The sequence below is a fragment of the Trichechus manatus genome, unplaced genomic scaffold (assembly GCF_000243295.1).
Source record: "Trichechus manatus latirostris isolate Lorelei unplaced genomic scaffold, TriManLat1.0 scaffold00094, whole genome shotgun sequence".
Taxonomy (NCBI): Eukaryota; Metazoa; Chordata; class Mammalia; order Sirenia; family Trichechidae; genus Trichechus; species Trichechus manatus.
Window position 1 is genome coordinate 3,571,540 of NW_004444030.1, and position 22,375 is coordinate 3,593,914.

At 39.2% G+C, this 22,375-nt stretch overlaps 2 protein-coding genes across 6 annotated transcripts in view; both read left to right on the forward strand.

Moving 5' to 3' along the window:
* Positions 1-3,908, forward strand: part of RAB39A (RAB39A, member RAS oncogene family) — a 29,452-nt gene extending 25,544 nt beyond the window's left edge. The window contains exon 2 of the mRNA XM_004382473.2: positions 464-3,908. Coding sequence (XP_004382530.1) covers positions 464-890 — 427 coding nt within the window. The 3' untranslated portion in view covers positions 891-3,908. The remainder of the gene's footprint in view (positions 1-463) is intronic.
* A 16,619-nt stretch (positions 3,909-20,527) lies between these two features.
* CUL5 (cullin 5) overlaps positions 20,528-22,375 on the forward strand; it is a 90,121-nt gene continuing 88,273 nt past the window's right edge. For 2 of the 5 annotated variants that reach the window (XM_023736947.1, XM_023736946.1), the window contains exon 1: positions 21,337-21,776. Coding sequence is in view for 2 of the 5 variants with exons in the window: in XM_004382474.2 (XP_004382531.1) it covers positions 21,753-21,776 (24 nt within the window). In the remaining 3 variants the exon portion in view is untranslated. Of the gene's footprint in view, positions 21,777-22,375 lie in introns of all 5 variants that reach the window. The other 3 variants (XM_004382474.2, XM_023736949.1, XM_023736948.1) reach the window with 3 other exon arrangements.

The window sequence follows — 22,375 nt, forward strand, 5'->3', positions numbered from 1 at the left end:
TCCATAGAACAGTTTCCTGTCTGTCTTGAATAGGTATAGCCTAAGACTAGCAGTCTGCCCTTGTTTCTTCTTCCTAAATTGTATAGAGCGGGGCTTGCTGAATTAAATGACAGGGAGATCCAGTTTGCTGCGCAACTCATGCCTTTTATCCAGTCTTTCTCCATGCATATTTTCAGCCACAACGATGTACTAATAATTATTGTATCAGATATTTTAAAATAAAAACAAATAATCATAAGACAGTTCAAGATGAAATAACAGGTAAGTGCTTATTTCTCTATCTAAAAATAACTACTACTTTAATATTCTATTCATTTAAGACACTTCATCCTTGATTGATAAATTCCAGTTAAATCACATTAAGGTGTCTTCAAATTTTATGAAGGTGCTGCATTGCTTGAGGGAGGGTAAAAAAAAAAAAACCAGTCATCCTTTTACAACCTTTTTTCTATTTATTTTCCAGATCAATAACTCGATCTTATTACCGCAATTCAGTTGGTGGATTTTTAGTATTTGATATTACTAACCGACGATCCTTTGAACATGTGAGAGACTGGCTAGAAGAAGCAAAAATGCATGTACAGCCATTTCGAATTGTATTTCTCCTAGTGGGACATAAATGTGATTTAGCCTCACAACGTCAAGTTACAAGGGAAGAAGCGGAAAAACTGTCAGCAGACTGTGGTATGAGATATATAGAAACCTCAGCAAAAGATGCCACAAATGTTGAGGAATCCTTCACAATCTTGACAAGAGACATATATGAACTTATTAAAAAGGGAGAAATTTGTATTCAGGATGGCTGGGAAGGGGTTAAAAGCGGTTTTGTTCCAAATACTGTGCATTCTTCTGAGGAAGCAGTGAAGCCCAGGAAAGAGTGCTTCTGCTGACTTCAAACATGCCAAAGAACTAACAAGAGCAGACTGGGTGTCGTTTCAAGATAAATACAACATTAAGAACAGGCTGATGCAATGAAAACATTAAAAAATGTCATATACCTGACTCACAAGCCCATATTAACACTGTTTTACAAGGTATTTAATTCAGGGCACTGTGCTTATTTGTTACGCTACAAGATTGGATATTTTGCAAAATTATAAAGGCAAAGCAGACAACTTTTTCTTCAAACTACAGTAGCTACACAATTACCTCTGTTTTCACTGTTACCGTATAGCTGACCTTAGTGTCCAAATATGTCAATATTACTCATTTTTCTTGACAGTCTGAAATGGGTTGTTTGTGTGTGTGTGCATATATATATAGTCAGATTTAAAAGCTTTTATCAGGAATCATATTCTTTTAACTTAGTTAATTTTGAACAGTAAAGTGGGTATCAAAGTGTACTGTTCACTTACAGAGAAACAATCTCAGAGGTATTGACTAGGATGAAAACATCAGTTTCTTATTTAAGGGGCCAGGTTTTTAACCATTCTCTGAAATATTTATCCCCCTTAATTTTACCTGAACATAAGAAAATAAGTTTTATGCCCATTTTTCGTCTCTGATTTATTGCTTCTGAAAATTTACGTTTTATAAATGTGTCTAAGAATCCAAGCAAAATATTTTATTGCAAATATTTCCAAAAATAAAAACAACCAACCATTTATCAGCAAATGTTTTCATGCTTTAGTATACTGTCCTTACTTAGAAAAAACAAATTTACCTATATGCTGGCATTTTCAAAGAAATTAAATGCAATTTACCTTGAACTAATGTCAAAATCATCAATATAGTAAATTTCTAAACCATCCCATTTCCAAGTATAGAAAAGAGTTTTCTGGACAAGGAAAATTGGCTAAATGTTTGCTATATTTAGTATTCAAATTATATTTTACTATCTTATCTGTAAAAGTGAAGACAAAGTAATGAATCAAGAAAGTACAATGACTTTTGAGTTCCCTAATTTTGAACTCACTGATTTAAGCCCCTTTCCTGGAAGGGATATTTTGATCATAATGTCAAATATAATGCACATTTCTATTCTGTTCTGTACACCATTTCTAATCACAAAGAGGGGCACCACATGAAGCTGCCTTCCTAGAAACAGAAGAACTTTACTATTAAACTGTAGTTGCCCCATTTGTTTGAAAACCAAAGTAGACTAGTAGAAAGAATATTTAACTAGAAATCAGAAAACCTGAGTTCTAAGCTGGCCTTTGCTGTACCAATGTTTGACCATGAGTAAGTCACTTAACCTCTCTAAGCATCAGTTCTCTCATCTGTAAAATGACACTAACACCCCATTTGTTATGTTTTGTGGAATTATTTTGAGAATCAAGTGAATCACGTGAAAACGCTTTGTAAATAGAGAAAACATTATACAGATATGAAATTATCAGCTGCTCATGTGCATGAGAATTTTGTTTTCTTATGTTTCTTCCCTCCATTCCTGTACAGAGGGAGCAGAAAAAGGTACAAGTTTTCATGGACCTGGGGAAGTTCTTGGCCTAGATGCTTACCCTCTGCTCTTTTACTCTGAAACACTGTCCTTCAAAGTAGAAATGAAAGGGAGGGAATCCCCAGAGAATTAATTCAATCAAAAGTCTTGTTCAAAAAAGGAAATTGAAATAATAAAAGCACTGGGTTAATATAGTCTTACTTACATGTTTTTATAATAGCTATTGGTTAACAATCTGTGGGAGCATTTTGTCTTATAAACTGTCAACCAATTCCCATTCTTACAGCATGACTTTTATCTTAGCCTCACATCTAGCAGAATGGGTATTTTACTAAATTATCAGGCAAAGCAGATAACTTTTTCTTGAAACAGAAGTAACTACATAATCACCTCCATTTTCACTTTGTTAGCATATATCTGACATTAGTGTCCAAATATGTCAATGTTACTCATTTTTCTTACAGTTTGAAATGTGTTTTTCTGCATCTTTGAAGTATTTAATTGTATTTTTTAAATACCTGTATATTTTCTAGGTTCATACAAGAATTTTTAATACTGTTTATGGGGAGAAGAATGCAAATTGTAACATCACTATAAAATTTCTCTATATGTATATTGGCAACATTCTCTTGATATTTTTAGGTTAATTTTACTTGAGTGAGTCCAAACTGTAATTGACTAGATAAGAAAACACCTGCCCCAAAAATGTGAAGCAATCTAATTTTACTGTTACAATATTAAATCTTATATTCAAGCAATTTACCTTCACTCCAAATGGCATAAACTAAAATACTGAATATCTAACAATAGTTTAAAGTGCAGTCACCCATCCCTACTTGTAAAGTTAAACATCTAAATTATAAAATGTGATTTAACTTTCAGTGGCATCCTTTATGATACTAATGTTGGGATAGGACTAGTATTCAGACTGAAAAAATATGATATGTTCTAAGATTGAGAATAGCATTAAGGAACCAGAAGAAACAAATGGGAAGATTCTTACCAAGGTCACACATGAGCAGAAACAAGCATAGAACTTTGGTTCTCTAAACACCTTGTTCCCTCCATTACCATGCTGTGGTGTGTGTGTGTGTGTGCTTAAGGGAAAGGAAAGGGGAAATGTAACCAAATCCACAAAATACTACAAGTGAGCTAAATCATTTTGATGTTATAGAGGAGCTATTTGTGGTAAAACAATAGTAAGATGAACAATGACTATGAAGATCTGAGTTGTTACACAAGATTGCCAACACATCTGTATAACCTTAGCCAGATATCTTTATCCATATATATAAACTAGCTAATCTATTTTCTTATACATTATTCTAGAGAATATGGACAATAATAATGTCAAAATAGTAAAAATATTTGCTTCAGGCAAAACATTTTGACTAAGTTTCTAGAAATCAGATGTACTTGATTTTAGATTAAAATTATTTAATTTAAATTTAAATATTTAAATTAAATAAATTTAAACTAATGAATGATTAAATGTTTTAACTAAATGTGGTAGAAAAGATAAATAATAAACTTATCCCTGACAGTAATCACTCATCTTGAGTTGCTTTAACACTTTCAGTCCCTGTAGTGATATGATGATTCATTAAATAGTAAGCTTAAGCCAAAATGACTCTGTAAATCAGAGTGCTTTTAAATGTGGCCTTTAAATACGTATATAGACCTGTTGTTGTTGTTGTGTGCCGTCGAGTCAATTCCAACTCATTGTGACCTATAGGACAGAGTAGAACTGTCCCATAGGGTTTCCAAGGAGCAGCTAGTAGATTCAAAGTTCCGACCTTTTGGTTAGCAACCTAAGCTCTTAACCACTTCACCACCAGGGCTCTGTATATGTACTTAACAGTAGCAAACACGTTTTTATTGAGCCTAGAAACTTGAGAATTTACACTAGGTTTCCAAAAGCCTCAAGCAGACCGTGATTTTTGTGTGTGGGTGTGGCAACCAAAGCAGTCTTTTCTATTAAGAAAACTTTACCAGAACAAAGTCTTAATTCAGCTTTACATCATTAAAAAACTGAATATATGGATTAACAAAATCATTTTGAGAGTACTTTTGTCATATTTTATACTGCCTTTGGTTCAATTAAGTACAAAGCTGCTATTGACTTCCAAGAGTGCACTATAGTATTTGAATAATTTCCTTAAGTCTAATATAGTAAGACAGCCAGAATCCTCCTTAGAAGCAAGGATGGAGGTAACTTTGTCTCACGTACTTTGGACATATTATCAGGAGGGACCAGTCCCTGGAGAGGGACATCATGCTTGTTAAAGTAGAGGGTCAGCGAAAAAGAGGAAGACCCTCAATGAGATGGATTGACACTGTTGCTGCAAAAATGGGCTCAAGCATAACAATGATTGTGAGGATGGCGCAGGACCAGGCAGTGTTTTGTTCTGTTATACATGGGTATATATGAGTAGGAATCGACATGAAGACACCTAACAACAACAACAACAAATACAGTGAGAAGAACTCATTAGACTAAAGACTCATTTCATAAACTAACCCATTTGTTCCCCAGCAACTGTGCCTGGAGAGATTTAGTTTGGAATAGCAAAGGAAACATAATTTTTAAGGAAAAAATATTAAAGATTATAAAGGCTTTAAAATGAAACCCTTTGTATTTTAAAATAGTGGAATACATTCCCAATCAGGAGCTAACTTTTGGAAATTCCACAGCTCACAAATAGACACCTCTGCTTCAGAATCTTTATAAATCCCAATGTTTTCAGTAAACTTTCCTGAGCAACTGATCTTCACCTGATCTGAAAATAACTAACAAACTTCTCCTGAATCGAATGAACTGCTGCATAACTTGGTATTTCTATAATCTTAATAACTGATGCAAGTAGATACATGAGTGATTAGCTGTGACAATCTTCACTTAACTACACATAATTATACTAGAGAATAAATGAAAAGAAACTTATAAAAGATATTTTTTAAAAAATTAGTGTTCCTTTTTGTTAGTACTAAGTTTTCATCTTCTTATAAATAGTGCCTAAAACATTGTCTTATCTATGTGACATTCAGTGAATACTAACTGATGGTTATTATGTTGAATTAATCCTATTAAATGTGAGTTCCACATACTTGGTTTTAATTTATACATTCCATAGAGAAACAAATATGTTTTGCTACAGTTGTCTCTTGGCTTTTTTTTTTTTTTTCTAGAATGACAACCAGTGGAAGAAAGATATGGTATAAACTTTTTGAAGTATGTTAATTGTTATTTGATTTTAAATAATAATAAAAAGAATGAGAATGAGAACTATGATTGTCACAGGATTGTTACATATCCATCTTTAGCAATCCATCTTTAGTGGTGCTTTTAAAACAGAAGCAACTATTTAACTGCAGTTGTGTGTGTGTGTGTGTAAGAGAGAGAGAGAGAAGAGAAAGAAGATGTCACAAAAAAAAGTGTACATAATTACACTTTTCAATTAGAGGTCCACAATCCTTTGTATGTGACATAATACCCTAGTGGAGTCCAGAGCAGAACCACGTAATCAAACATTAATACTGAATGCAGCAAAATGTATGAATATTCACAGTAGCATCACTAGGGGGGTACAGGGTGTGTGGGCTGCACTGGATGATGCTCTCGGGGGGGTGACACCAGAATGACTGTATATAAAATTTTTGTGCAGACTTCCAGCAGGAATTTATTGTTTTTTATAAAAATATCCTGTAGTGAGGAAGTCAGCACAACTGGACCAAAGGAAAAGCTAAAAAGTTTTCTGAACACATCCAAACACTTTGGGTGACAGAGTAGCTGGGGCTAGGGCCTGGGGACCATAGTTTTGGGGGACATCTAGGTCAACTGGCGTAACAAGTTTATTAAGAAAATGTTCCGCATCCCACTTTGGTGAGTGGCATCTGGGATCTTAAAAGCTAGCGAGCAGCCACCTAAGATGCATCAACTGGTCCCAACCCACTTACAGCAAAGGAGAATGAAGAACACCAAAGACACATGGAAAATATTAGCCCAAGAGACAAAAGGTCCACATAAACCAGAGACTCCATCAGCCTGAGACCAGAAGAACTAGATGGTACCTGGCTACCACCAATGACCGCCCTGACAGGGAACACAACAGAGAGTCCCAGATGGAGCAGGAGAAAAGTGCAGAGCAGAACTCAAATTCACGTAAAAAGACCAGACTTAACGGTCTGACAGAGACTGGAGGAACCCCTGAAACTATGGCCCCTGGACGCTCTGTTAACCCAGAACTAAAACCATTCCCAAAGCCTACTTTTCAGACAAAGATTAGACAGGACTATGAAACAAAAAATAATAGTGGTGAGGAGTGTGCTTCTTCAGTCAGATACACGAGACCAAATGGGTGGCTCCTGTCCAGAGGCAGGATGAGAAGGCACGAAGGGACGAGAACTGGTCAAATGGACACAGGGAAACTGGGGTGGAAAGGGGGAGTGTGCTGTCACATTGCGGGGATTGCAACTAATGTCAAAAAACAATATGTGTATAAATTTTTGTATGAGAAATTAACTTGAGCTATAAAGTTTCACCTACAGCACAATTTAAAAAAAAAATTGCTGTAGTTATAACAACAAAAACATTTTTCGTAAGCTCAGCTTACATGTATTAATGTACCTACAAGGCTAAAACTCTATGCTAATTTACTTTTTGAACCTTCTAATGCCCTCGAGTCAGAGCTGTCATTATCATCCAATTACAATGAGCTTCCATTCACATGGTTTCCTCTGCATGCGCTACAAGCATGCACTGTTGTTTTCGTTGCTGCGCTGTTTTTATAGTTGCTGATTTTGTCACATTTTCTGGTGTTTTAGCTACAATATTGTGGTAATTAGTATTTGTGAACCTACAGCAATAACTTTTTTGAGAATGAAGTAGTAATTAAAAGAAAAGAAGGAGTGATATACAGGAATTACAATTTATGAGTAACATTAGTACAGAAAACATTACTAAGGATTCTATATGGTTTGGTTTGGGAGGAGGTCCATGGTGGGGGGTGGGTGACACCATGAGTTACCGTACTAGGTGATACCAACCCTAGTGATGCCACTGAATATTCACACCAAAAAGGATAATATCAATAAATAATGTGATCAGCTGAGGTCAGATTTTTGCTGCCAAATGAGTTACAAAAAGAATTTGACCTGAATCCCACTTTTCAGACAAAGACAGGCCTATAAAACAAACAATAACAAACACAAGGAACATGCTTCTTAGTTCAATCAAATATACGAGACCAAATTGGCAATTCCTGCCCAAAAGCAAGACAAGAAGGTATAAAGGGACAGGAAAACTGTATGAATGGACATGGGGAACCTAGGATAGAAAGGGGGAGAGTGCTGTCACATTGCAGGGATTGCAACCTATGTCACAAAACAATATGTGTATAAATTTTTGCATCAGAAACTAACTTGAGCTATAAACTTTCACCTAAAGCACAATACAATTAAAAAAAAAAAAGTTTGGTGAAGAGTAAGACAGTACACAATACTGGGAAAGCCAGCACAACTTGTCCAAGGGAAGGTCATGGAAGCTTCATAGACACATCCAAACTGCCCGAGGGACCGAATTACTGGGCTGAGGGATGTGAGGACCGTGGTCTTGGGGAACATCTAGCTCAAATGGCGTAACATAGTTTATAAAGAAAACGTTCTACATTCTACTTTGGTCAGTAGCATCTGGGGTCTTAAAAATTTGTGACTAGCCATCCTACTCCACTGGTCTCACCGTATCTGAAGCAAGGGAGAATGAAGAAAACCAAAGACACAAGGGAAAGTTTAGTCCAACGATTAGTCCAAAGGACTAATGGACCACTTGTACTGAGTCCAGCACAACTAGATGGTGCCCGACTAGCACCACCGACTGCTCTGACAGGGATCACAATTGATGGTCCCAGACAGAGCTGGAAAAAAATGTAGAACGAAATTCTAACTCACACACACAAAAAAAAAGACCAGACTTACTAGCCTGACAGAGACTGGAGAAACTGAGAGAGTATGGCCCCCAGACACCCTTTTAGCTCAGTAATGAAGTCACTCCTGAGGTTCCCCCTTCAGCCAAAGATTAGACAGGCCCATAAAACAAAATGAGACTAAATAGGCACACTAGCCCGGGGGCAAGGATGAGACGGCAGGAGGGGACAGGAAAGCTGCTAATAGGGAACCCAAGGTCAAGAGGGGGAGAGTGTTGACATGTCATGGGGTTGTCAATCAATGTCACAAAACAATATATGTACTAATTATTTAATGAGAAGCTAGTTTGTTCTGTAAACCTTCATCTAAAGTAGAATAAATTTAAAAAAAAAAAAGAATTTTAGATTTTCAGAGCTTTTGGATTTCAGAATCACAGAAAAGGGATTGTGGCCAAGTACTATGCCTTAATAGATATTTCAGCATTTGTAACTTTTCTGAGTTAGTTCCTCTTTGTCTTGCTTTAGCCTTGCACTTAGTAAGAGCTCATTAAATTTTGCAGTGAGCTGTTAAATAACACAAAAAACTGTTTCATACATTCTGCACATACAACCAGTTACACATGTAAAATATTTACAACAGTGCCTGGCACGTAGTAAGCACTTGATAAATGTTAACTTTTATTTATTTATTATTTTTCTTATAATTGTTGAGTTGCCAAGAAGCCAGTTTTAATCTACATAGTCTGTCAGAAACTAATTGTTGATAATTATTATCTTGCTTGTTCATTTTAAATGGTCATGACTGTCAAATGGTCCGATTCTTAGTCAGAGAAGAATGTTTTAGTATTGCCCTAAAGGACAAAACAGAAGACGACGCAGCTCTTGGGGATTGCTGGTGATCAACAGCAGCACCTGACAGGTTGAACAAGTCCTCTAGTGAGTGTGGGTCCATCACATGTCTCAACAGCAGCCCTGGAAACAGTCATCTCCAAGCAGTTAGTAGATATGCACAGTGTGGTAAGTAGATATGCACAGTGTGGGTCAGAGGATTGGGCTTTTTAGTCAATTATATAAATATACAATGAAGGAGCCCTGGTGGTGCAATGGTTAAGTGCGTGGCTGCTAACTGAAAGGCTGGTGGTTCAAACCCACCGGCCGCTCTGTGGGAGGAAGATGTGGCAGTCTGCTTCCGTAAAGATTACAACCTTGGAAACCCTGCGGGCAGTTCTATTCCGTCCCATAGGGTTGCTATGAGTCAGAATGGCCTCGATGACAACAGGTTTAGTTTTGGTATATATACAATAATAGTCAATAGTAGCATTTTTTTAAAAGGATTTTTTTATAACAGATTGCATAATTTACATACACAGAATTCACCTACTTAAAGTTTACAATTCAGTCATTTTAGTATACTCACAAGAGTTGTGCAAACATCACCACAATCAATTTTAGAACATTTTCATCACCTCAAAAAGAAAACCTATACCCTTTAGCTATCACCTTCCAATCTCCCCATTTCCCTCCCCCTAGACCTAAGCAACCACTAATCTATTTTCTATTTGCCTATTCTGGACACTCTTATAAATGGGATCATATGAGATCTTTTGTGCCTTGTTTTTTCAATTAGCATGTTTTCAAGGTAGTCACATCATTTTCAATAAAAAATTTTCCCATTATATAATAAATACTAGCTCATTGTACAAAATTTGGAAAATATAGAAAAATGGGGGAGGGGAATCACCATTAGACTCATCACCCAAAACAACTGTTTTAATATTTATTTCCTTCTAGTAATACAAGAACATAGTTATATTGCAAAAAAAGAAAAAAATCAAATAACATAAGGATATATAAAATAGGAAGTGAAAGCCTCTTTTAATTTACCCTAATTCCCTCAAAGGGAAAACTTGTTTTTAATTTTATGTGCATCCTTCATGTCTTTTTTCCTATGTTTTTACAAATACATACAAACATATAATGGAGGCAGGGCTACATAAATGGGATCAGTCTGTATTATTATTCTATAACTTGCTTTTTGTACATAATAGGTCTTGGAAATCATTCTATACAGTATAGAATGATTTTCTTTTTGACAGCTTCACAGAGTACCCAAATACAGAATCAAGTATCATTTATTTAACCATCCCCAATAACAACAGACTTAGACTGTTTCCAATGTTACGCTACAATAAACAATGTTACAGTGAACATCTTAGTGCACATATTTTTGGGCAAATGTGCAAGTATTTCTGTATGATGAATCCCTAGAAGTGAACTTGCTGGGTCAAAGGGCATGCACATTGCCAAATTTTCCTTAAGAAGAGTAGGCCAATTGATATTCTCAGAGTTTATAAGAATATTTGTTCCCTTTACATCAGTGTTAATACTAATGGCAAAAATTTGACATATTGACAATCTGACATTATTCTCATTTTAATTTACATATTTCTGTTCTTCTGAAACTGAACAACTTTCATAAACTTACCAATTGTATTTTTTCAGTGAATTGCCTATTTATAGCTTCAATTTTCAACTGGATTGTTAGAATTTTTCTTATTGATTTTAGAAACACTTTCTATCATATGGACAGAAATGCTTTTTTCTTTTTGAAAATCTTTCCTTCTAGCCTGTTATTTGTGTTTTTAACTTGTTCATTCTATCTTTTGTTATAAAGAAGTTTTCATTTTCAGGAATTTCAAATCTATTTTTTTTCCTTTGTATCTTCTAGGATTTATGTCTTGATTGGGAACTTTTTCCCTAGCCCCAAATAATAAAATACTCTTCCACATTTTGTTTTCTTATGTTTACACTTTTATGTATCAAAATTTGTTTATATATGGTATGATACGGAAATTTTTTTTCCTGAATAGTCCATTGTTCCAATGTCATTTCTTCTTTTCCCCAAACATCTAAATTGCCATCTTTATCACATAGGATTTACTATCTATATTTAGCTCTATCTGTATCTATACAGAATGTTTCCAGACTATTCTATTCCATTAATATTAGTCTATTGTTGAACTACTACCACATTTTCATTTTCTAAAGTTTTAAAACATGGTTTGGTAATGACTAACACAGTTGCTATAAGCCCCTGCTGCCCCCTCCAGAAGGAGCCCTGGTGGCACAATGGTTAAGTGTTCGGTTGCTAACCAAAAAGTGGTGGTTTGAAGCCACCTAGCAGCTCTGTGGGAGAAAAGACCTGGCAATCTACTCCTGTAAAGATTGCAATCTACTCCTGTAAAGATTACAACCTAGGAAACCTTACGGGGCAGTTCTACTCTGTTCTGTAGTGTCACTGTAAGTTGGAATCAGCTCCATGGCACACAACAACAACCCCCTCCAGAACCTAGATTGTGGTCTCTAAATACTCTTTCCCATTAAAAAGAATCAGAGCTCTTTGTTGAAATGACTGGTTCATGATCTAGGGCAGGGAATGTACAAAATGAGCTTGGACATCTTGTTGTACCATAAAGTAATGAATTTATTAAAGAATACTGGAGACATGTCAAAAAGACTTAGAAGCAAACCTGAAGAGGCCAAAGCTGGGATAATATGAGCATCAAAATGAATAATAATGGAGCAAAATGACATTAAATATTTTTAAGACTATGAGTTAAAAACAATACTAAGAAAAATTCATTGTATAGTGAAAGGAGTCACTCCCACTTCCATTCCGTGATTCCCAGACCCATGTATTCTGGCTATTGGGGAGATAATAGCATACAATGGTCTCTGATTCAAAGCATATACTGCAGTCTATAAGACAGAACTCCATCCTTCCAGGGTATTTTCAGGCTGTGTGACTGAGTGTTCAGAAAGGCATATCACCTTTCAATTAGGCCAGTTGCTTCTGGGTGATGAGAGATGTGGTAAGACCAGACAATTCCACAGGCATGAGCCCACTGCTGCATTTCCTTTACTGTGAAATGAATTCCTTGATCAGACGCAATGCTATGGGGGATGCCATTACTGTGGATAAGGCATTTTATGAGTCCATGGATGGTAGTTTTGCCAAAAGCATTGCAGACAGAGAAGGTAAAACCACATCCAGAATGTGGACAGATCTCTCTGCCTCTTTCATGATGGAAAAGATCCATTGTAATTAAAGACAATGAGGCGGCTAGTTGGTCCCTGTGTAAGGGTGCCCAGGAGCACCCCTAGACAACCTCTTTTGCTAGGAGGACTCATAGGACTTGGCATATAGTCGTACTCATGGGTATGACTTATTACAGCGAAAGGATATCAAGCAACATCAGCAAAGGGAAAAGAACATGGGGTTAAGTCTGTGGGAAATCAGGTGCAAACTTCCAAGAGTCCTCTCCCAGAGGAGTCACACAGGACACACTTATATTCCCCAGTAATAAGTTGTGACAATACACGTGAAATGTTGTTTACTAGGGAAGCTATTAGAGACTCAGCATCCAGGGTTTTTTGGCGGGCTGGTCACGGAGGTAGTTGCCTGGGTGGTGCAAAAGGTTAAGTGCTCAGCTACTAACAGAAAGTTGGTGGTCTGGGTCTACCTAGCACCTTGGGAGAAAGGCCTGGTGATCTACTTTTGAAAGGTCACAACCACTGAAAACCCTATGCAGAGCATTTCTACTCATGGGGTCATTATGAGTCCGAATTGGCTCGACAGCAGCTGTTTTTTTTTTAAATTTAAGTTTGGTCATGGAGGCAGCCTCTGCCTGGCACGTAACAAATTTCCAGACTCTCGGGGGAAAGCAGGTGTTCAGCATAAACCATATTGTTTATAAAACAGTTTATGTGTAATGAGCCACTCATCAGTTCAAGAATGGTGGGAAACCTCCGGAAATCCAAGTTCTCAGACGCCACCAAAGGGCCGATTATCTGGGTGGGCCCAGTATGTTACAAGAGTCCTTATAAGAAGGATGAAAGAGGGTCAAAGTCAGAAAAAGAAGTCCATGTAATAATGGAAGCAATGAGAAGCAGAGTTAGAAAGAGAAGATGCTACACTGCTGACTCTGAGGACGGAGGAAGAGGCCACAAGCCAAGGAATAAGGGCAGTGTCTAGAAACTGGTAAAGGCAAGCGACAGATTCTCCCCTAAAACCTCCAGAAGGAATGCCAGCCCCACAGACACCTTGATTTTAGACTTTTGACTTCCAGAACTGTAAGAAAATCAATTTGTGCTGTTTTAAGCCACTAAATTTATGGTAACTTGTTACAGGAGCAATAGAAAACCAATATAGTATGCATATGGAGTTTCACTGTACTACTTTTTCTACTTTGGTGTAATTTTCTACAACAAAAAGTTTTTTTTTTTAAACACAAATAAAACAAGCATTGGAAACGTAAATATGGGTAGATTCCTAAATATGGGTAAGTCCTATGTTCTTTGTTTAACTTTTTTGCTATTCTTGCACATTTTCTCTCCCAGATATATTTTTTAACTGATTTATCAAGTTTCAATAAAAATGATCATATAAGGGTTTTATTGGAATATTATTGAATATCCAAATTTGGGAAAAATTTTATCAAAGGTAAGTTTAACAGGATGTCTCTGCTAGTCTAAACTAGTTGTTGTGTATGTCTAGTGGGTAGTCAGGCTATAGTCCCTTCTCACTTGCAGGAGTTGAAGGAAGGTGTATGTTCTCCAATCACCCCACCGATGATTGGGTGGGCGAATTCTATACAGAGAGAAAAGAGAAAAACCTCTCACCCTTTGGCCTCCCTTTCATGACACATTCTCAGTATAGCTTTACTACCAGAATGTAGATATTTTAAGCCGTTTGTCTCCTTGTGCTAGTTATCAATTGGCTCATAATTAGCATTTCTAACTATAGTCTCTGAAATCACCAATACATTGCAGATAGCCCACTACAATGATGGAGCTCAATGGAGCTGGAGGAACACAAGCAGAATTGATCCTGAGCATTTTGAAGCATGTCTGGAGACTCTTAACAAAATAAAGCAAAAAAAAAGTGGGGGGGAGGAGGTGGAAGCTGCTGGGGAAAGATGCAAAATTTAGGTATCAATATTGATGTGACTTCATTGCTGAAACTTGTGAAGCCAGAGGATAATTTTATGAGTAATAAGTAATTTTCTAAGAAAAATACAGCAGGACACATCCTTTGTACAACTACTAGATTGCTTTGGTATAGCAAAAAATACTCTGATGATTTCCTTTAGATTTAATTCAGTTAAGAACCTGAGTTCCATCTAGAAAGTAAATCTCTAAACTCTATTACTAAAAACATATTTTCATATAGTTCATTCTTATCTTGTAAATAGTCTAAACTTAGAGAATTTAAAAATAAAGTAGATAAGGCTTTTAAATTACAGTAGGTTTAATTAAAACTATTATTCTAGAACTTAAAAACAAAATTCTAATTAGACGAAGTCTCCAAATTATTGTGTGAATATACGATGTTATAATTGCCCAACAGCTGCTAATTTTTTTTTCTTCTACTTAGTGCTAATTAGACAAGGTAAAGTTGTTTGTTTTTTCTGGTACTGGGAAAGTAAATAATTATTTGTGTAATAAAATAATTATTTGTGTAATTATACATAATGAAGCAGGTATTAGAAGCGTTGGTACGTGTGTGTATGTTTTTTTTTGGTGGGGGTTGGCTGAAATCTCCCATAAACCAACAAGCCAACCTCGTCATCTCGGACAGCAGCTTCTGCCACTGTAGTTGGCTTACCTACCACTGGGGGGAGCCATTAGATTTGAACGCTCCCCATCGCAGTTGCTTTAAGCCCAACAGTAGCTCATGAAGGGCTCCAGAATGTGAGGCTAAGGAGTCCCAACTTAAGACCTCTGACTTATAGCATCTCCCCATGGAGGAGAGTTTCTAGCTGCTGGAGAATCTATTTAGTGGATGAAGAAGGGCAAAGGGGTCAGCCTGACTTGGGCACTGGAGCAAAGAGTCTCAGAATATAAGGAAACAGGTCCAGGAAAAAGGTCGGAAAACCAGGATCCATCTCAAGTTTAACCACTCTGCTACATGAAGACAGTTAGGGTACATTATGAGAGTAAGGCAGGGGAGGTCCACAGCTGTGGGAAAGGAGCAAACTAAGAATTGGAGCCTTAGTCTTTGGTGATGCAGCCTCGGGGGGAGAAAGAAGAATCTGGTCCAGAAGTGAAGGTTCTGCCTCACAGGACAAGCAAAACATGCCTGGTGCATTTTTCTGTTTAATGTTTTTGTCTGAAACCATTCTTCAGGAAGAGCATTCAATCACAAATCAGAAGGCCTGGGTCTAGTTTCAGTTTTGTCAACAACACTAGCAATAAGATGGGAGATAATTTGACCCCCCACAAGTTCACAGGATGTAAGCTGGTCAACCCAAGTTGGTTAAAATAGCTATTTGTTCCAAAAATCATATACTTAATTACTAGTTTTTTAAGTATTGATAATTCTGGTGCCTTAGGGTGTTATTTTGCAGTATTTTGAATCATTGGACATTTCTGCTATTTTTCAGCATTTGGGGAGGTTTATTTTCTGTTATATAAATAGATCAGAAACCCCATATTTTTTAATTCAGCATTGGCTAGAAAATATAATTGCGGCATAAGCTTTAGGCATTGGTTAACAACTGCTAATGAAGAGCCTTAGAAGAGTGGGTGACTATTCACCAGTTGCTTTGAGCAGCTTAGCCCCTAAGTAATCATTAACATTTGTTCCCCAGAATTCTCAGTACTTCAAATAAGCCCAGGTCTCTCCTCAGGTTCCCTGCCTCCTCTGGTAAAGGTCAGGAGAGTTCTTAAGAACCCTGTAGATTTGGAGTAATATCGCTCCCCGCACCACCCCCCCGCCCCCACCAGCTTCTACACTTTTAACTACAGCTGAGAAGTTGGGCCCCTAGAGCTGTGTGTGCTTCTGGCAAGAACCCTTCTCCTCCCTACCCCCTCACACACACCCACTCCCTGCCTTTCTACCATTAAAGACAATCTCATTTTGCCTTTAGCCTTGTTTATGTCAGTCTCCACAAGAAGCCTGGCACCTAGGTTACTCTTCATCCCAGTACAGCTCAGCACTTTCCCTCTCTTGATTCCAATCCTATTCTCCTAATCGCTGAGCCTCTGGACAGGCAGTGAAATTCCCCATATCCTCAAACTCTTCTCTTAATTGTTCCTGTACTTTCTTCAAAGTGAAACTTGGTTCCCCTGAGTCACTGCTTCTCCTGTAGCTTTTTCATGTCATGGCCAGACATATTACTGAGCCTGAAGCTTGGGTGTGGGTTCTCTTTGCTCCCCATTGCCACTTCCAGATCGTCCTCCCTTCTACATATTCTCACAAGGAATATATACATGCTATTTTAAAATAATTATTGGAAAGAGTACTCTTTCAGCACCCCAAATTAGGTCCACAATCTCTAATGTATCATTTGGTAACTTTACAACATGCCAAATGACCACTAAGTCTTCCACCTGGCCCCAACCCAGAGGTACTGCATAAAGAATGTATTGGAGGAAAGTAGTTGGGGATCTGGGAGTCCCTGGGTAGTGTGAACAGTTAACATGCTCAGCTGCTAACAGAAAAACTGGAGGTTCAAGTCCACCCAGAGGCACCTCAGAAGAAAGCCCTGGTGATCTACTTCCAAAAAATCAGCCACTGAAAACCCCAGAGAGCACAGTTCTACTCTGACACACATGGGTCACCATGAGTCAGAATCCACTCCACAGCAACTAGTTTGGTTTTTCGGAGTTGGGATCTGCTTAAGTTTCCTGGTTTGTAATAAGGTGATGGCAGTGGGTATGGAGCAGAATGGACAGATTCAGGTTATGTTTTGGAAACAGAATCAAGAGGGTTTGCTGATGCATTGGTTGTAGAGAAAAGGAAGGAAGGATGATGCCTAGGTTTCTGACCTGAGGGTAGTGCTTTAAATTGAGATGGGGAAGCCCTGGAAAGGTGGGAGAGCAACAGATCTGGACCATGGAAAGGTGACAAAATAGCAGTTAAAGAAGAGGGAAGAGAATCAGAAGTTCTATTTTGCATACTGTCAAAGATAAAAAACACTGAGCAAGTAAGGAAATTAATTTCATTCCCACTATTGCAACAGAGAAAGCATCCCAGATTGGAAGATTAAAGTGTCTCAGCAGGGTTGTTTTGACTTAAACCTTTATAGGGAGGACTAGACAAGTTACAGGTGAGGTGATTTTACAGCTGCGATTGTTTTGGTAATCAGGAGGAGTCTCAACCAGTCAGATGAAGAAGAAATGTTTACCTCTGCATCTAACCAGTTTTGGGGTGGCAAACAGTTCAGCTAATCACTTACGAGACAATGGGAATTCATAGCGTGCGTCTGGCTTTGTCACAGAGCAACAAGGAAGTCATCTGCAAGTCTTATGAGTCATGAGAAAGAGTGGATAGTGGGTTTTACCTCATCTAAGTCATATGGAGAAGGGTGGTTTTCTGCAGTAAGCCATTTCTGAAACACAGAAAGGTGGAGGAATTCAGAAAACAAACGATTGGGGGCATGAACCTTCACTGTTTTCTGGGAGCACAGGGCTCAGGTAAAGGTCAATATTGTCAATATGTTAAACTTAAAATGTTTGAGATCCCAGGTAGATATGTCAAACAGGGGGCTGGATATATGAGTCTGGAATTCAGACAGAGGTTTGTCTTAGTAAACTAGTGCTACCATAACAGAAATACCATAAATGGATGGATTTAAAGAACAGAAATTCATTTTCTCACAGTTCTGGAGGCTAAAAGTACAAATCAAGGTCTTGGCCATGTTGATTTCTTTCTTGTTGGTACCACAGATGTTCCTTGGTTGCTTAGCTTATACACAATCCTCACATGCTGTCTGTCTTCCCGTGTGTGTCTTTATGTCTATCCTGGACTTTTTATAACTCAGAAGCGATTAGGTTTAAAATCTACCCTATACAGGTATCACCTCATTAACATAACAAAAATCTATTTCCAAACAGGATCACATCCACAGGTACAACACATATTTTGCGGGGACACAATTCAACCAATAACACGGTTCAAAGCTGGAAATATGTATCAAAGTCCCTACCATTACAGATAATATTTAAAACCATGGGACTGTATGAGATCACTAAGGGAGAAACTGTATATAGAGAAAAAAGGCTCTCAGTTGGAGCCCAGAAGACGTACAACCATAAAGGGTAGGTAGACAAGAGGCTGGCAAAGAAGATAGAGAAGTAGCCAAAGTAGATAGAGAGGTAGGTAGGAATCATACAAATGAACAGGTGAGTTTCGTGCCATAGAGGCCGAGAGCAGAGTGTTTCAGAAAAGGGAGAATGGAGAACTGTGTTGAAAGTTGTTGAGAGGTAAGATCAGGGTAGCGACCATTAGAATTGACAAGGGAGTCAAAGGAGGAATTTTTTAAAGATGAAAGGCACATCTGAACATGTTCTTTATGCTGACAGAAATAATATAAGTGTCTCAGTTATCTAGTGCTGCTATAACAGAAATACCACAAGTGGGTGGCTTCAACAAACAGAAATTTATTTTCTTACAGTTTAAGAGGCTAGAAGTCCAAATTCAGGCTGCTGGCTCTAGGAGAAGGCTTTATTTTTCTGTTGGTTCTGTTTCAGCTTGTTTCTCGGTTCTTTGGTGATCTCCACGTGGGTTGGCATCTATCTTCCCCCATCTTTGCTTGTTTGGTTGCTTGCTCTATCTGCTTTTTTATATCTCAAAGATGACTGGCTTAAGAGATACCCTACGCTGACATGGCCTCTATGACATAACAAAGAAAAGCCATTCCCAAATGCGATTACAACCACAAGTATACCATTGCCACTGAGTTGATTCCGACTCATAAGGACCCTATAGAACAGAGTAGAACTGCCCTATAGGGTTTCCAAGGCTGTAAATTTTTACGGAAGCTGACTGCCGCATCTTTCTCCCGCAGAGCAGCTGGTGGGTTTGAACCACTGACCTTTTGGTTAGCAGCCAAGTGCTTTAGCCACAGTGCCACCCGGGCTCCAATTTTGGGACCAGGATTTACAACACATATTTTTGGGAAACACAATTCAATCTATAACAATAGGAGAGAGCAAGAAAATGATGATACAAGACGATGGCTAAAGGAAGATAGTCCTTAAGAAGGCAAGAGGAGATGGGATCCAGAATACAAGTAGAGGTTCTGGCATTCAGCTGAAGGAGGGGCCTTCCCAATAGTGTAATAAGAAAGAATTAAAAGAGGGAAAAATGAAAGTTTAAAGATTTCATGGGAGAAACACACGATGTCATTTATTTTCACAATCAAGTATAGATGAAGGTAATCCACTGAGGAGGGAAAAAGGTCATAAGAGATTATGAAATGAAGTAGGTGTATTTTCCATAGATAGGCCCCTGCAGCTGAGTGATCTTGGCCAAGTCATCTTTGTGAGCCTCAATTTTCTCTTCTGTAGAACAAAGATGATCTCTGAGTCTCCCTATGTTAACATTCTGCCAGGACACGACAGGCATTGTGGCTCTGAATCCTTGCTCTACCACTCAGTAACTGTTTAACCTTGGCTAGGTTACTCTCTGAACGAGCCCTGATGGTGCAGTAGTTAAGTGCTTGACTGCTAACCAAAAGGTTGACAGTCTGAACTCACAAGCTGCCCCATGGGAGAAAGATGTGGCAGTCTGCTTCCGTAAAGGTTACTGCCTTGAAAACGCTATGGGGCAGTTCTACTCTGTCCTATAGGGTTGCTATGAGTCGGAATCAACTTGATGGCAATGGGTTTGGTTTTGGTTTTAGGTTACTCTCTATTAATTCATCCGGATTAAATAAGATACTACAAAAGCATTCTAAGTTATCTTCCTGTTTCTATTCACTACATGGTAGTCAGAGTAATCAAGTTAAAATGGGAGTTAGATCATGCCATTCCTCTGTTCAAAACCCTGCAATGATTTCCCATCTCATTTACAATGAAAGTCTGTCTTAAGGGGGCACTGGTGGTTCACTGGTAGAATTCTCACCTTCCATGCAGGAGACCTGGGTTTGATTCCCAGCCAATCCACCTCATGTGCAGCTACCACCCATCTATCAGTGGAGGCTTTCGTGTTGCTATGATGCTGAACTAGGTTTCAGTGGAGCTTTCAGACTAAGCTGGACTAGGAAGAAAGGCCTAGTGATCTACTTTTGAAAATCAGTCAATAAAAACCCTATGGATCACCATTGTTCAATCCCAGATCGTTCTGTTGTGAGTTGGAGGCAAACCTGATGGCAGCTAACAACAATAATAGTGGCCTACAGGGTCCTATATGATCTTACTACTATCCTTGCTCTCTCTGCTCCAGACACACTGACCTGTTTCTTGGCCCCTGTGGGCATCCTGCCGTCTCAGGTACGTTCCACTGCTTTTCCCTCTATCTGGAATGCGCTTCTCCCACATATAGTACAGCCTGCTCCCTTATTTCTTTCAAGTCTTTCCTCAAATGCCATCTTCTCAGTGAGGCGTACTCAGATCACACTCTTTAACCCAAACTTCATCCCCCACTTTCTTCTTTACTTTACTTTGTAGCTCTTATTTATTTCTAACATATTATGAATGTATGAATGAATACTGTTTGTAAACGCACATAATACAATGCCGGCTAGTGTTCTCCTACAATTACATTCTCTTTCCTAGGACAGTGGTTTGTGGTCTGAGGGGACAAAGCTTGAGGACTTAGGGTTCATGATCTTATAGGAAAATGTGCCTTCATGAAATCCAGGATTAATATTCATTCCTCAATAATCTTTTATAGAATATCTAAGTGCCAGGTCGTGAATAGTAATATGAATAGTATCACTTTTGTGCATTAATTCATTCAACCAATATTTACCGGGTGCCTTCTCTGTGCCAGTTCTGACTGAAGACAGCTGTTACAAGCATTTCGGGATCACGCACTTCCATCCCTTAAAACCGAGTCCCCAGATTTGGGATGGGGAATGAGGGGAGAATGAAGGAAAACATCGGGTCCCGCCAGCAGAGGGCGAGCTCCCGCCCTCTACCCGGCCTCCGGTCCCACCGAGGCTTCCAGGCTCCCACGCTCGTGCCCGAGCGCGCCCCCGCGCGCCGCGTCACGTGATGCGGCCGCGGAACCTGAGCTGCTGGGCCTAAACCTAGCTAATTTCGTTGCCGGTGGCCGCTGCGGGGGCAACCGTAAAGGCTAATCCGAACGTGTGAGGGAGGCTCGTGGAGTCGATGTTTCCTCAACTACTTCAGGTCGGCTCCCGTTACCTTTTCACTATTCGCCGTTCTGGTCTCCCTGAGCGTTTGCATGAGCTCTTTCGTGTGGACAAGCTCCGGTGACCATGTAGGGAGAAAGAGTGAGGAAGCTCCCGGTGTCTGGTACAAGGTCAGCGCTGTCGGCACGCCGCTGACGAGCCCACCACACCCTCGGTGCGGGTCGAGCGGCGCGTTAGTCCTGCTGGGAACTCAGGCCTCCGGTTGTGGCCTGGTCCAGAGCGCCACGAAATCTCGCGTTGTCTCGCGAGAGTCTAAGTTGAAGGAACATGGCGACGTCTAATCTGTTAAAGGTAAGACCCTCACTCCAGTCGTGGTTTTTCTCTGTGACCGCCTGTTTCAGCTCTACAAAAAGTCTAGGTTCAGGTTCAGCAACGAGATGTGGGAGTGTTCAGGGGTTGCCCACCGGAAGGGAATCAGCTGCGGCCGCAGCGGAGGAGCAGAACGCGAGTGCCTGGCCTTGGAGTCGAGAGACTCTAGTTGTCCCTCCCGCTGGTTGCCCGGCGTGTGAAAGGCACGGCTGAGGGTTGGCGAGGAGCGATGCTTTTAAGGGACCAGCTCTGGCCGTGGGGGAGGTGGAATGGTCGTACCGTGGCCTGACGGATTGGGCCGTTAGTACTCTTGGGGTGTCAGTTTCTTCTGAAACAGGAGTGTAAGACGCATAAAAAGAAAATCCAGGAAAATGCTGCCTAACAGGTTTCAATGACTAGACCCACATCTCCTCAATTCCTCTTTTCCTCGTTTGTGCGGAATTCCAAGTCAGACCGAGCAGTGTCTCCAACCCCACCCCCTTCCTCCCTCCCTTTTCCGCACGATACACCTTCCTTCCTACCTCCAGGCCCCCCAATTCTTGAGTTCTTATTTTTCCTTAGGAAATTAACTCCCCCCCCCC